This window comes from Heloderma suspectum, chromosome 4 (genome assembly GCF_057233095.1).
Source record: "Heloderma suspectum isolate Gila_16-S chromosome 4, 16-S_ref, whole genome shotgun sequence".
In the NCBI taxonomy this organism is placed as follows: domain Eukaryota; kingdom Metazoa; phylum Chordata; class Lepidosauria; order Squamata; family Helodermatidae; genus Heloderma; species Heloderma suspectum.
Genome location: NC_139461.1, coordinates 218,093,547 through 218,110,158, shown reverse-complemented (window position 1 = coordinate 218,110,158; position 16,612 = coordinate 218,093,547). Strand labels below are relative to the sequence as shown.

Sequence of the window (16,612 nt, the reverse complement as noted above, 5' to 3'; positions counted from 1 at the left end):
TATTTGCTGCTGGTACTGTGGCTGCTGGTGTCTCTGGAGAGGCAGGTGGGTGGGTCTTCAGATCCTACGCAACTCCAAGTGCGACGCTAAGTGCGCACTTAGTGTCGCACTTGGCGCGATGCCGAGGAGCATGCCGAGGCGCTGCCTCTGGCAGCCCCGCCTTAAGTACCTGTGGGCGGGGGCAGAAGCAGGCTCAGGCTCAGGATCCACCCGGTGCAGCTGCTGGCTGGTCCTCCTTCCCCAGGCTCCTTCCCAAATGCTTTCTGTGATTCTTATCTTGGAGAAATTGGTAGTGGAATAGCTTGGCAATGGTATGTACATAAACTTTCATGATAGCAACTGTCATTCCAGTCAAGTACAGTGTCCATTAGAAATGAGTAATATTAGAAGGTTCAAAGGATGGCGTACAAGCCCAGTAAAGGATGTGTTTAGGTGAGGTATTTACAAACAGTGCTTCTGGGAAGAAGAAGAGAATTCCCCAATCCCAATTGTTTGCCTTTGCCCTTTTGCATAGATATTCAAGGAATTCGGTGTATTAAACCTGGAGACAGTTATTCAAAGAGAATAGATGGTAGGTATATTTTCTTATTTTAAAAAAGATAATTAGTACATGTTATTCCAGATTAAACTGGAATGCTCTCATAGTCAGTTGCAGGAGTTAGACTGGAAACAAATCCACCCCTTTTCTGTACTGTAGATATCCTAAACTGTAAAGTGTGTGAAGAGGAGACTAATCTCTGTTGCATTTTCCTTGGGCCAGTTCATGGGTCTATTTGGCCTGTGGTGGTTGCCAGAAAATCAACTTGAGAAATGAATCAAAAACACATCTCTTGTGATTTCCTGTTTAAAGAAGCAAAATACTGTGTTATACAGCTCTTGTAATAGTTGTGCTATTTTTCTCTTGCAAAGGAGAAACGGCATGTTTTACTGGATCACTGGATTTTCAAACAGAAAATATCATTTGACATGAACCAACAGCTTGTGAGCTATAGCACTGGGCCACTAAGGGGACCTATGAGAGGGCCTTAAAAATCTGCTGTTAGGCCCTTTTGGCATAAGTAGACATCTTTTCCAGGAGAGTGAAAAAGAGTATGACGTAGGGATTACAAGAATCTTTCTAGGCGTTAGGCCTGACAAAATGTGCCAAGTAAGGATGTATGGATTTTGTAAAATCTGTTCTGCCTACATCGTGTGAATTGTCAGGTGCCTTTTGTTCTGTCATCCACTCGTTGGCGGAATTTGATTTTTTTTTACAATTTCCTGAATTTGCTCAAATTTGCACTTCCAAAAATGCACAAATCCCCCCAATGCACAATCCCCCTCCAAAATGTCATTTTCATGCTTTATCCTCTGAGGGAAATGTACATCTTCAGCGGGTGGTTTTTTTTGTTTTTTGTTTTTTTCATTTTATGTCTTTTTCTATGACTAAGTTAGCATAACATTCCGGAAAGTTAAAAAAATGATCTGCAGGTCCGTGGAATCTGTGTGACTCAGAAAAAGCTGCTCTGCTACAGAATCTGTAGGTCGGATTCATAGACACCCAAATTCATTTGATTCCGTTGCGGATTTCTCTGACATCCCTAGTGCCAAGATAACCTTGAAGCAATGACCGAGTTCACACAATCAGTAGGCTTGTTAACTACTCTGTGTGTACCAGTCATGTACAGGGGGGATTTGCATAATTACTCTCCGCGGTGCAGCTTTTCATGTTGTGTGGACCTGGCCAAGATAGCTTGTTGTCCTGAACCACCCAGAACCCTACAACAGCCCATGGGTTCTGGGTGGCTTTTACCCATAGCAACAAGCCATGGTTTGTTGTCCAGGTTCATATGACACGACAGGCTGCACTGCGGAGAGGTACCAAGGGTAATTATGCAAATCCCACTGATGCATGACTGGCACATGCAGCATAGTTAACAAGCCACCGTGGCTTGTTAGCTTCCTGTTGATCATGCAAACTGGGCCAATTTATAACATGATATCACTGAGAGCATAAAACTCTCATGTCAATTATGAATGAAGAGTACAATCTTAGAGAGACTGATCCAACCCAGTGTTTTTACTTATATCTTTATTTCATTTTAAGAGTTTGCATTACAGTCAAGACAAAATATTGTTTTACAAGAATTTCTCTGCATGATAATCTGAAATGACTAAAGCTAAATATTGATGAATTCACCTGGTAGCAATCAGTTCAAAGAAAGGTATAAGAAAGTTGTTTCCCCTTTATCTTTTAAAAAAGAAATCTGAAGGCTGGTTAACTTCACTATAAATATAAGTAGGACTGTCAGGTGGACCTTGAATAAGCAGGATAAAGGGACAGGAACACCACTTCAGTTTCTCTTTGCTGGGAAATTAAGGAAACATATTTTTATATGACTGATATAAACTACATTTGCTAAACCCCCCAAACGGAAAGAGAATATCCATATCGTTTAGAGGATATCACTAACTAGTTATAAGCAGTTGTTTATAGCAGTGATTTGGCACAATTTATATTTTCCCCATTTGATTTATGAAAACTAGTTTTGTACAAGCCAAGGCACTGGGCTAGATGCAGATTTAGGCATGTGCAACTAGGCTGACAGAAGTAGGCTTCCCTGCCCTCTTCTTCCCACGGAAACCCCATCAGCTCCTGAAAATGCTACACAGGTTGGGGGACGCTGCTGTGGGGGGAAAGGGGGATCCCCCACATTTAGAAGGAACAGTCTTCTGACTGCGGAGCCCTTCTGTCCACAAAGGTAGATCCTGGATCCAACTTTTTAACTAGTAGTTGCAAATAGCATAAAAGATCAGCAATTTTCCTTGATACCAGGTGAGGGGACAAAAACTGTGGAGTTGCAGCACGCTGTCATACAAAGATAAGTCATGCTGCCATGTGGAAGAAGCCAGGATTGCTGCCAACCTTGGTATAATATTTAAAGAGTAACATAGGATTTATCATACATAACAATTTTTAATATGGTGTTTTATTTTTTTATATTTGTATCATTTTATCTTTTATTGTTCACCACTCCAGAATCTGTTCAGATGTGGAACAGTATATAAATATCTAATATTTTGTTGAAGAACAGTATAAAATGCCTATAATTCAGTTATGAAAATAAACCCACAAATGTTACTAGCCTCCAACTTTTTTGACTAGCATGCTTTGTGCTGACAAAAGAGAAACAGAGTTCTCCCCCCCCGCAGCTCTCTGCTGGGTTTCAATACTGGGTTCAGAGGAGGACTCTGTCCTTTCTCGGCCAACCTGCCATCTCACCTGCATGTAGTTCCTTGTTGCTTATGGCTACCAGCGAGTGCTTAAATACAAGGCTCCTATAATAAATAAATAACATAAAAACAGCAAAGGGTTTTGTGGCACCTTAAAGACTATCATCTGACTGCTGTGAACAGGACCATAATTATTAAATATCATGAGATGCTTTTGCTTTCCTATATACAAGACCGCACAGTGTAGTCAAGACAACCTTTACTGTCGGCACGTTTATGTTTTTGTCTGAATTTGTGTGGATTTTGTGTGAAATCGAGAGCTAAAAGGACTTATTGTCAAAGTAACTATAAAATCTGGGCCTTTTGGAACCATCTTGATCCTTTCAAAGACTGTCTCATTGGCTTTATTTGAAGGATAATGCTTTTCACTACCATTTTCTGGGTGGTCTGCACACCACTTAAAATCATATGGGTTAAATTATACAATGGCTTTTAGAAGTAGGGTGTGCTATTGGGTGGGGGGTTCTCTGGGGTAAAGTCTGCAATAGGTATTGCTTACACCACATCCCTAGATGCATGCATTAACTCTTAACTAGTTATAAATAAATGTCTAAACATTCTAAGTATTGTGATGAATACTTGGCTGTCAGAGAAGATAGATGAGGCTCCCATAGAATATAACTACCATGGTTTAAAGCTGACGATTGAAAAGATCGAAAGAGTAAGTGAGCACTTCTATTTTAATAATCACTTTGTCTTTTAGTGCTAATGAATCACGAGTTTTGGAGTTTTATGAGTAAAGGTAATATATACAAATGGATCACATTAAAACAAATGTGAACAAATTGTAAGCAAACCTAATCCTCTATCAGCTGGTCCTCTTCTTGTCGTTCATTAACTTTTTCACCGTCACCCTAAAAGCATTTGTTGCCAGTTTGTCAGCTGAGAATGTATCTGGTAGGTTACTGATCCATTATGTTTTTAAATGTACCAAATTTCTACATACCAAAGACGTGAAAAAATACAGCTGTTGGCTTGATGTGAAAAGAATTATTGCATTAAATTTTAATGTCGCCAAAACAGTGTTCTAAATGTAAAACTGGAGATTTGATTCTCCACAATTTAAAGTTGTTTGTCATTTGGATGAGTGTTTCTGTAGATATTTTCCCACATTATTAGTACGAGGAAATAAATTTAGTATAGGAGAATTGTGAGAAAGTTGGAAGAAATAATGGTGGGCCTTTTGGGAAACTGTTAGCAGGAAAAGAGTGTAGCAAAGGCAGGGCTTACAGAGTAATGGAAACATTCCGTGAGACATGTTTCATCTGTATAGAGAATAGAAGACAGAACTTGAAAGATGGAGAAAACAGTTTTATTGCCAACATTTTAAAATAATAACTGTGATACGTTCTACTTTGTTTGAGCTATGATATGATGAGGCGAGAAGAATATAAAGTCAAGAAAGCTAACTTGGCTTTTCAAAATAAACAGCACCAGCAAAACTATGTAATTAATCTCCACTCCACAACATCCTTGAAGTAAAAGGTTCATGAAAATCGTCTTGATTTGTTTGCCAGCGTTTCATATTGACTTTGATTCCCCCCCCCCCCACCAAAGATAGCTGAGGGAATGCAGTGGTAAGACCTTCTCAGCTGAACCAAGATTTTTGTTTCATTTTGAACTCACTGGTCAGCCAAAGCCCTTTATCTGTAATATGAGGACAATAATACTGGCCTGCACTACAGAATTGTTATAAGGATTGCTGAGATAATGTGTGCAACACTCCTCAGCCCCTCTTACCTTTATCATTAGACCTTAATGCAAAATAAGTATTGCTGCCTTCTTGTCTGACAAGATTCCCACAATTCTTTTTGGTGATTTCAGCTTTCATGTAGATAATCTCTCTGACCCAATGTAAGGGGTCTTAAACTGGGACTCCCAGTGGCCAGGCTCCAGTACCTTACCTCCTGTACCTATTTGATTTGCTAAAGAAGTTGCAGTCTGAACTGTCCTATGCGTATCTACCACCAAGGCAGCATTACAAACACAAGGAATTAGTTGTAATGTCTTCCAGTGAAAAGGTCCTGGCAGATCAAGGTCCTGCTGTCCACTCTTCCACATAATCTTCCTTTGGAGTGTAACCATTCACCTGTCTCACACGACACTGATTGCCTTGGGTGTATCTGCTCATTAACTGATTCTTCTGGAACTTGACTTTTTACTTGTCTTAAAGTACACAGCTTGCTTTTGGACCCCATCAGGGTGACAGCCTGCTCCCCCCTGATCTTTGGGGCCCTGACACTTTTACTACCCGGGATGCTGATCTTCAGTGGACTCTGACATCACATTGTCTTCCACCTCCTCTCCAAGTGCATCCTCTGGCTTCCACTTTTGGACTGAATCTCCCAGTCACTGCCATGGGCATTGTCTTGCTTTTGTGCTCTGTAAGAATTTTGCTTTTTTGTATTTTTTGGAAGGAGTTCTGCATTATCCATGGCCAGGAGTTAGCTAACATAGGTGCACCTTGCTTGCTACTTAGGGCGCAATCCTGTTGGGATAGGTAGCCACCTCCGACCTCAGAGGCGACCACCTATCAAATGCAGGGCAGGCGGAGCGCGGAGGCGATGTTCTCCGTGCTCCGGCTGCCCTGCATTAGTGGCTAGACGGCCGATTTTGGCTGTCTAGCCAGAGTGGTTTGGAGCGGGGTGGGTGGGTGGCACAGGGGTCTGGCTGGATGACACCTAGGAAGCATCATAATGATGCTTCCACCATCCCCACCCCCAGGAACGCTCTCTTTCTTCCCACTCCCATGCTCTTCTGAGCACGGAGCCTAGGACGATCTGCGCTGCCTACGAGGGGGTGGGGAGGCGGTTTTGTGGGAACTGACCTTGGAGTGCGGGCTCTGAGGTCAGTTCCTGAAAACTGAAAAATCCTATGGCCATCTAGCTGCTGACTAGCGGCCCTAGGATTGTGCCCTTGTAGGTGTTTTTCAACCAAAAGATATTTTTTCTCTGTACTGTATCAATGAACAGCATGTTCTCCTCATTTAGGCAAGGCTTTGCATGTGGCAAGTCCTTTCAACAGCAAGACTGATAAATAAAGCTTTCCATCTTAAAGAATATAGAATAATAGACACTTCAGTTCATATTTGTATAGGCAAAGATCAGGCCTGTTCTCCCACGTGTTACAGGTAGAGTGTTGAATGAAGCTGGCCAGTCAAGATGATTGCATGTGAGAGAAAGTAAAATTCCCTCTGATGCAGGGTGAAATTTTTTCCAGAATCGCTTGAATTTCTTGCTAACAGTGGGCTCATACACAATCTTGTACACTAGGGATGTCCCGTAAATGGGAAACATATAGGCAATATTCAGAATATCAGACATGATCTGCAGGATGTAACAAGTGTGTTTTATGGAAATGCTGAGGAAAAAATAAAACAAAACAAAATGGCAGCAAATTTAAGATGGCAAATCGATTTAGTAGACGAGATGTGATTTAATCGATTTAATATGTTGTGACGAGATGTGATTTAATTGATAATTGCTCCTCCTCTGTAATAATGGCCACTTTGTCTCTCAAAATGTACATATTAGAGCAAAATATTTTGATTTTTTTCAGAATGCCAATTAATAATAATAATAACAACAACAATAATAATAACAACAATAGATTAAAAAAGGGATATACAAAGTAGGTTTGGACATTTTTTTTCCTAGACTGACTGTTAACTCATTATGTCCCTTCTGTTACATTTGGACAGTATCTAATGCTGCCGCTGTGCCTACACTGTTTGTGTTGCACCAGGACCCTAGAGCAACCTTGGGAATGAGAGGAAACACACATTATCAGAACAAGACAGGTCAGTGGAGCTCCCTTCTGATAGCTCCACTGACCTATTCCATTTCAGAAATGAGCATTTCAGCTTGTTTCCAGTTTACTGCAAATGGGAGCCCTGAAAATGGGTTTGGACCCTAGATTACCTTTAAAATGACTTGTGGGAGACTCAGGGAGGGGTGGAATGCAAGGGGATGGAACCCCAAGGGTAAATTGCACACTTCAATCCCTGGGGATCAGGTTGCTAAGGGTGCGATCTGATCCTCTTTCCTCAATTTGACAGCTGTCAGTCTGAGCAAATTACCCACTGACAGGTTGGGGAAATGGGACCAGATTGACCCCTTAGCACAGTTATCTTCAAGTTCTGAAGTGTGGAACTTACCCTTCCGGGTCCTCACTTCCATTCCACCCCTCCCTGAGTTTGCAGTAAAAGGGGAGCTATGAAAATGGGGTGGACCCTGGATCACCCTTAAAACCACTTGGGCAGACTCGGGGGGTGGGGGGGATGGAATGGAAGGGGGGACCTCCAAGGGGAAATCCCACACTTTAAAACTTATGGATAACTTTCCTAAGGGGCCAATCTGGTCCCCTTCCCCCCCTCCACCAGTCAGCTGTCAAAGGCTATCAAACTAGCATATATGCAGCCCCATCTTGCCAATTACCTTGTATGTTTCCTAATACATTTTGTTCCCTTTGACACCTGAAACATACAAGACAATAGACAAGGCTATATATAGTTTGAAAGCCTCAATTATGCACCTCGGCAATTGTGAAAAACCAACTAATTAAAAAAAATTGCAAAGACATTTGCACACATTCCTAGGGCTGAAAAAATAATAAAAACGTTTCAGCCCCGTTTTGCACAAATGTCAGGGCGCAATTTTTTTAAAAAGGTTGCCGAACGAGTGACAGCTCCTCCAAAGGGCCGCTTGGGCACCAGTGGAGAGGCTGCCACTGCAGCCTGGGCGAGATCACTTGGCAAGAGCAGCATGAGTTTCTGTTGCTCTTGCCAAGCGGCTCGCATGCTGATGCTCACAACCCACAATGGGTTGGCACTGCTAGGCTCAGATAACATGCCAACCCATTGTGGGTACAGTGACTCCTAAAACAAGCCATGGGTTGTTAGGGTGGCTTGTTGCCCACGCACAAGCCACCCTGTGGGAATTGGTCCAGGTTCGCATGACAAGACAACCTACCATGGCTTGTCACCCACAATGGGTTGTGGTGTCGTGCGAACCCAGTCAGTGACTGGGTTTGAACAACACACTGTGGCTCGTCATGGCATATTTAACCCACAGCAAATTTTGGCTCCTATGACCATCATTTGAATGTGCAACCCCTGCTCGGGGGTTGTTATGTCATGCGAACCCAGCATGTGTGGGTTATACGAGGGATAAACAACCCTAAAACAGACCATGGGTTATGCGAGAGTTGTTAAACCATCACATAACCCATGTTCGCTGGGTTTGCATGACACAGCAACCCTTAAGCAGGGGTTGCATATTCAAAAAGGCGGCTGCATGCACCCCACTTGTGCTGGTTCCTCACCATTGGCTAAATAACCCACAGTGGGTTGTTATGTCACGCAAACAGCCCCAATTGGTTGTTTTTGGTTGACACCATAAGTTGTGGTTAATTTTAAAAAGGAAATGGACGTTTCTGAAGTTTTCCTTGAACCATGCCAGGGGATGGGGAAGCAAGTGAGTCCAAAGGTTGTCTAGGCTCACTCTCATCACTATCGTCATGCTTTATCATGACATCTGAACACAACCACTCTGCAGCAATGGGAAAACATTAATTATGCTTGTATTATGGACCATTAGTTCTGCCTTAAAAGGAAAGTACTTGTTCTTGCTGCATTGTTTATTTGGATATCTTGCTATGCTTTCATTGTTTCAGTTGGTCTTCAGTTGGTTTAAGCTGCAGAATGAATTTTGGCTCTCCAGTATGAAGTTATTCTGTAAGGCATTGTTAAATATGCAACTTCATTTAAAAAAATACACAAGTTCATCTGTTTGTTGAAGATTTGTTAGGATATGCTGGCAGAGATAACTGATACGGACACCCTCTTTGATACATGTTACAGAAGTGGCTCTTAGTAATTTTACGTACAGCAATTTGTATGAGCCTGCTTGAGAAAAGGGTCAGGAAGTGTCACTGTTGTATAAACAAGCCACCATTGCTGGCTTAACTATAGCTCTATGGAAGGTGTTAGCATTGTATCATATGGAAAGAAACAGCTGATAGATAGCAGGCATTCCCATGGATCTCCTGACTGTAATTCAAACTGTCATCAGATAGGGCATGAGGCCACTTCCTAAATCCATCTATGAGTTAAAGAGATGATACAGCTCAGCAGTGGAACATACAAAATAGTTTCTAGAGAGGATATCATAGAACTGCTGTGGATGTAGCAAACACCCTAGTTTATATAGGACAATGGCTACCAATATCAGGCCATTTAGAAAGGAGTGAGTGAGCATAGGCTAGAGGATTTGTTCATTATGGCTTTGTAAATGATGAAAGAGTTCTGTAGACATTATAGTGTGTAGTGCATGATGCATCGACCAGGGTATCCTTCTGGACTGTCTACTTGGGTTGGACTTGGGAAGCTTCCCCTGTGCTAGGCAGTCAGGGAAGGGCCATGACTCCATGTGACAGAGCTCCTGCCTTGCATGCAGAAGTCCCAGGTTCAATCCACGGCATCTCCAGGTAGGGTTGGAAAAATTCTTGTCTGAAATGCTGGAGAGCTGCTACCAGTCAGTGTTGACAACACTGATCTAGAAGGTATAATAATGTTCCTGTCTTCCTATCACGTGACAGCTACATTGTTCCAGCTTCACTGGGTGCCAGTGCATTTCCAAGTCCAATATAAAGTGCTGTTATTGGCCTTTAAAGCCCTAAATTGTTCAGGCCCAGGTTACTTGAAGGAAGCCCTGCTGGTTTGCCTGCCCCCCTGATGCGCATGACGGATAGGACTTCCTTGATAGTGATGCTTTTTTGTGTGTGGAGCTCTGTTCCAATTGATGTCTGCTGTGCCCCATCATTACAGGCCTTCAAGCTGACCCTAAAGACATATTATTTACCTCGGCCTATAATTGAGTCAGGACATTATTGGGTGCTGTTTTGCATATGGTGTAATCTGGTCTTCTTAAATTTGATTTTATTATTGTTTTAATAATTGTTCTATTGTGTTCTGTGGCTTTAAATTTTGTGCACTGCCTTGGAGAAGGTTTTCCCTAAAAGACAGCTTATAGATCTTTTAAATGAATGTATGCAAGGGCATTTATTTGCAAATTTCAGAAGGCTGTTTTTTGAAATAACAAATTCTGTCTTCCTAGTGAAGCTTTCTTCTTGGAATCATGCAGCTGAAGTCCTACATTTGTTATATCAAGAGTTGTTAAATAAGTGTTGACTTAATTGATGCATATTTTGAATACAGTTTGATAACATTAAAATTTCATAAGTGGCATTAATAAAGCATATTCTGAAGCATTTCTTCTTTCTCCACCAGTGAGCAGGCAAGGACTTGAGGAGAGAGAGAGAACATCAGAAAGAGTTTAGCAATAAAAGGAGCTTTTAAAGCTCATGGGGTATATGTAAATGAGTAAGCTGTCTGAAGAAAATGAAAGAGACGTTATGATGAAATATTGTCAATAGGAGTAGTAGCATTTTAAGTGCTCTTACACACAGGCATAAATAATATGTGAACAGGTGTTAGCCTCCAACATGCATTAATAGTAATTAAACTCTGTGGCCTCCATTCTGTCTGTCCCAAAAAAGACAGCTAAAACAATTACATTGCTTAGACTTCTTAGTATTCTGTCAGAATCGCCTTTTCATAATATGCAAATTCAAATGTAGCAGAAATGTATTTATATATTTATTTATTTTATTAGATTTTTATACCACCCAACTGTCAAATGCCTCTGGGGCAGTTTACAATCATAAAACCAAAAAACAACAACAAAATAAAAATAAAATAAAAAGTAACAATAGACATATCAAAATAATACAATACTAAACATTTAAAATATTAAACCCCTGAAGAGCATCCTAGCAATTGTGCAGGAATGTATGAAAGAAAGCACTCATTCAGGTAGACTAGTCCCATTTAAGGCTTTAAATACTTTGAACTGGGCCTGGAAACTGTGTGGCAACCAGTTCAGTTAATGTAGGACTGAAGTAATATGTTTGAAACATCCAGTCCCAGTAAGCAACTGATCTATTCTGCACTGAAGTTTCTGGACCATCTTCAGAGGTAGCATTGCTGTAATCCAGATGGGAGTGCATCGATAACTGTAGCCAGGCTATCTTTGTCCAGAAAGGGTCATAGCTGGTATATCAGCTGAAGCTGATAAAAGGTACTTTGTGCCACTGAAGCCACATAGGCATCAAGTGACAGAGATGGATCTATGAGTACCCCCAGACATCAGACTTCCTCCTTCTGGGGGAGTGTAACACCATTTAGAGCAAGTTGAATGCCACTTAGCCAGACAGATGAACCACCTACTAACAGAACCTCTGTTTTGTCTGGATTGTGTCACAATTCATTGACCCTCATCCACCCCATTAATGGGTCCAAGTTCAGGATAGTCACTGTTTCTCCTGCATTTGATGAAAAGGAGACGTTGAGTGTCATCCTCATATTGATGACAGTTCACTCTATCCATCTGAACAACCTCTCCCAGCAGTTTCATATAGATGATAAAAAGCATGGGGGACAAAACATATCTCTGAGGGACACCACCACAGTCTCCACCTGGCAGAACTACAGTCCCCTAGCACCACCTTCTAGAACCAGCCATCCAAGTAGGAATGCAACCAAGGTAAAAGGGTGCCTCCAACTCCCAATTCAGACAGCCTCCCAGAAAGATACCATGGTCAATGGTATCGAAAACTGCTGAGAGATCTAGGAGAACCAACAGGGATGCACTCCTGCTCTCTTTCTCCTGGCAAAAATCATCCCACAGGGCAATCAAGGCAGCCACCGCCCTGAAACCAGGCCTAAAAGCCAATTGAAATGATCACAGTGATAAACAGTGCAGGAGCAATTACACTTAAGTGGACTGAGAAAGTCTATATTAAAAAAAATTATATAAATTATATAAAGTAAAAATAAATTTGGAAATAAATTAAAATAAATAAAAGTGGAATGGCTTTAAAAGTGAATTAACCTACATCCTAATGTACACCTTGTTTCTGAATACTTTAGTTAAATTGTGATGGTTATGTCTTGTACATTATGTCATCTAACTGATATTAGATACTTCATTTATTTATTACATTTCTCTACCGCCCATTAGCCAAAGTTCCCTTAAACATTTTACATATGTAATTATGTATATGTGATTTCATAATGTATGATTTCTGTTTAAAAATTTGTTCTGTGTAGTCAGATTTTAACTTAAAAAAGTAAACAAACAGTCAATTTCTGTTATTGGCCTGATTGCAAACAAGTTCTCTAAGAACCCAAACTGCAATTTAAAATGTCCTTAGAGACCAATCCTGGAGGAAGAAGAAGAAGAACAGGAAGAGGTATTAAGCTCCCATTGCTGGTTCAAGGGTTAGCAGCACCATCTGAGCAGGAATGTGACCCATACATTATTTGGGGAGCAAGGAAGGAGAAAAGAAGACAAAAGAGCTCTGGTGATCCCTCACACTCCGTCTTAAAGGCTGCAAGTTCATAGCTCTGGACTCTCTGGTCACATTGGGACATAACACTATACCATAGTTTGTCATTATGTGAATGAGCTTTGGTTTGAAGTTGGTTTATTTCAAGTTCATTATGGTTAATATTAACTACAGTTTGTTGCATCAGATGAAAAAGAACAAACAGTGAGTAGTTAACCAAAACTAGAAGTGAAAGCTTCTGAAGTCCTACCCGCAGCTACACTGGAGGAGGAGATGGGAGGAAGCCTGGGGCTTGCCTGGACTTTTTCACATTACACTAAAGCAGGGGTAGGCAACTGCAGAAGGTCTGCAGGAAACAAACAAGAATTGTTTGCAAACTAATTTTGATCTGTTTGTTGCTCCATAGCAGCTACAGAACACTAAAGGGTCAAATTAGCTTGCAAAGAAAGTTTGACCCTTTGGATGTTCCATAGCCACTATGGTTGCCATTTTTAAAATTGACTTGCGGGGCAGCGGGGGCTGCATATTGCCCAACCCTGTGCTAAATCATAGTTTAGACATATGAATGCAGCCAGTGTTCCACCAGTCATATGTTTTAGCTTCTGCAGGAGTCAGAAGAGGTAACAAATTTATGTGATGTGAAAGTGAAGTTGACACCCCCGCGCGCACACACACGCACACTCTAGAACTGATTTGTTTGTCCATGCTGAGCAAAATACATACGTAGATTTATCAGCTTTTCTGTTACTTTAATCTGATCAGTGTACTAGTATTTTCCAAACAAATGAGGACAAGAAAGTATTTTAGCGTTACCTTTCTAAATGAAAAGAGTGAAATTCAGCAAAAAATATTGTATTGGACAAAGAAGAACAGAGAACCTTCTCAGCTATATATTATATGACAATTGATAGCAATTGAATCGTGTTAGTCATAGCTGAGTTGGGACAATTAGCAGACCTCTGGTATGTTAGTAATAAATCATTCTACAATACCAGTTAAGTGTAATTCTGCAAGTCATTTCATTTGAACAACATTCTGTTTAAAACTATGTCCCTTGGAGACCTGTAATTGAGCTGTAGTATTTGATGGAAACAACTGAGGCAGAGTTACCGCTCTTATCAATGTAGATGTCATTATTCATGAAAGGAAGTAAATCATGATTAAATGGCCTGTTATTAATAGTTAGGAAAGACATTTGTCAGTTTTGGAGACTAATGAACATACTAGTTACAAATTTTAGTATACAAATTGAGTTGTATTTCTAGGTTGTTCCTTTAGATGGAGTGTGTGTGTAAGGGGGGGGGGGGTTGACAATTGGAAGGTGTTGAAAGGAAGCCAGTTAGGCATTACTAATTAAAGAATTTTATCTATCTCTGAAGGCAGAATGCATTAAACTGTAATACTGAACGTTTTGCTGTGAGCTGTAAATTGTTAAAAGATTATTCTCTTTCTTCATTCAGGCTGAACGCTGTAGGGAGCTTCTTTTGAGAATTCTGAAGAAAATTGCAAATGGACTGAGCAAAACTATGTGTTTTCAGGGTTGGGTTCTGAAAACATAGAAATAAAGAGATTAGATAACAATTGGCCAGAAGTTTTCATGTACGTACACACACACACACAGACACACACACACACACACACAGCTTTTGAGGGCTAGTTTTTGTCTTAACAGGTTGCTTGCAGATGTAGCTGTGTGCAAAACAGGATGTACAAACAGAAGGCACTCAAAGAAGAGGCACATCCTGTTGTAGGGGTGAAGAGCTACTGTTTTCATTTGGCCACAAAACTAGCTGTGCCACCAACACTGATCATGCTAGTCCATATGGATTAGCATTAATCACCACTCTGAATATGTTTGGCATAGATGACTAGTGCCCTGGTTCAAAGCACTGATCACCTGCAAAACACCATCTGGAAAACACACATACAGTGCAAACTTATACATGTATACTTAGAAGTAAGCGCCATTAAGTTCAATGAGAGCTACTCCCAGGTGTGTATAGGATTTTAGCCTTAGTGAGTGTCACAATCTGCCATAGGTCAATGACTTGCCTTGCTGAAGCCTTCTGGTGTTTTACCAAAACAGTTTAGTAGCATGACAACACAACTGTATTCTGGGCACTGCAGACTACATTTATGTGTACGTTTTCATCCTGTACGGTAAAAATCTGTTGAAAACATATACACATAAATCTGATTTCAGGTCTCTAGAACACAACTCTGTTATGCTTCTAAATTCTTTCATAACTGTTGATACAATAATAGAATTGTTTTGTTTTCTAGGCACTATAACCTACATTTATAGATAGGTTTTTAGCATATCTGTATCAGCTGTCCTTCAAGTGACCATAACTTACAGGTCTTCTTCCATATGATATATCCAGATTAGCTTGTTCTTTTTGGAACAGTGCATTCTAGAATACCACATAGGTCCTCATAAATGGGTGGAAATTTGTGTGTAGCAAACCACAATATTTCAGTTAAATTGATGGTGTTACTGGAATATTATACAGTAACTTACCACTGCTTTGTTCTGAGCCATATGTAGTATCAGAGGTAAATTTAGGGCTTCCACCATCCTCATATACTACATTGGCCAAAATCAGTTGAAAGTCACTTTTACCTAATTGGATTTCAGTGGAATTTCAATCCCAAGTGATACATGTTTATCAAATGCAGTATGTGTCTTCTCAGATTATTTCAGTACTTTGTATACCCCCCCCAGCATCATAAAATTTGATAATTTGTCTTTTAAATGTTTGTGTTTCTTTAAGGCTAATTGTGCATTATATGAAAATAAAGAAACATTTGTACACAATAAATGTGTTTTAGGATATTGGATGTGTTGCTTTCTGTTTCATTTTTAGCCATTTATTTATTAAGGCTTGCACAGTGAGTATGGAATATGCATGCTTGAACCCATCTTTGACTTTGTTTCTTTTCTTTAATTGTCTAGCTAGCAAAAAAAATTCGGGAAAAATTTAACCGTTACTTGGATGTGGTAAATCGAAACAAGCATGTAGTGGAAGCTTCATACACTGCTCATTTGACGTCACCCCTGACTGCAATTCAAGATTGCTGCACCATTCCACCATCTATGATGGAGTAAGTATTCAAATAGGTCCCCACTGGGAGTTGCCTTAGTGGTGGGGAAAGCCTGTTCCTCTGGGTCATCTTGATTTGCTTTTGGGGTACAATCCATCTGGGAAAGGCTAGTGTAAGGGCTTGGAGGAACCGACCATCTGAAATGATCCCAAGTTGAATGCTGAATCATGGATTCCTGCATTGAGCAGGGGGTTGGACTCGATGGTCTTATACGCCCCTTCCAACCCTACTATTCTATGATTCTATGGACAAGGATATATCATATTGTTTTATGTTCATTCTGTAAGCTTATCCTTCAGGTCTCTCTTAACATGGTGTGCCCTTATCCAACCTGCTGTCTGTTTGTGCCACAGTATAAATGGTATGGGAGAAGCAGTGTATTTGGTAAGGGGAGACTTGTCAGGGATTATCAGATGAGATTTTAACTACTGTCTGAAAACAATAGCATATTTCAGTATGGTGCTGCAGTTTATTGTGTGAGTTCAGTGCCTTGGAATTTTGCCAGTTGTGAAAAATGGGGGGGGGGAGTATACTGGTAGTAGGGTATTTTCAGAAGGCAAATTAATTAATGCATCAGGTTTCAAAACTAATTTATATACATGAAAGAGCTGTTTGGCAAACATAATTAGTGCTGCTTTTCAAAAAAAATTTGCCAGCCTAAAAGTTGAAAAGGCTGTATATTTTAGAATTGGTTGGTTGGTTCAGCTTTGGTTGGCTGATCAAGATGAATTAACCTACATAAAATTCTGTGAACAGATAATATTATATGAAAAAGGTCACTAGACTGAGAGAACTTAAATAAAATCATCTTTGTATTTATTCTGCA

At 40.4% G+C, this 16,612-nt stretch overlaps 1 protein-coding gene across 2 annotated transcripts in view; it reads left to right on the top strand.

Moving 5' to 3' along the window:
* Positions 1 to 16,612, top strand: part of CACHD1 (cache domain containing 1) — a 175,967-nt gene that overhangs the window by 79,320 nt on the left and 80,035 nt on the right. For both annotated transcript variants that reach the window (XM_084848253.1, XM_084848254.1), the window contains exon 3: positions 15,638 to 15,786. In XM_084848253.1, coding sequence (XP_084704379.1) covers positions 15,638 to 15,786 — 149 coding nt within the window. The remainder of the gene's footprint in view (positions 1 to 15,637; positions 15,787 to 16,612) is intronic.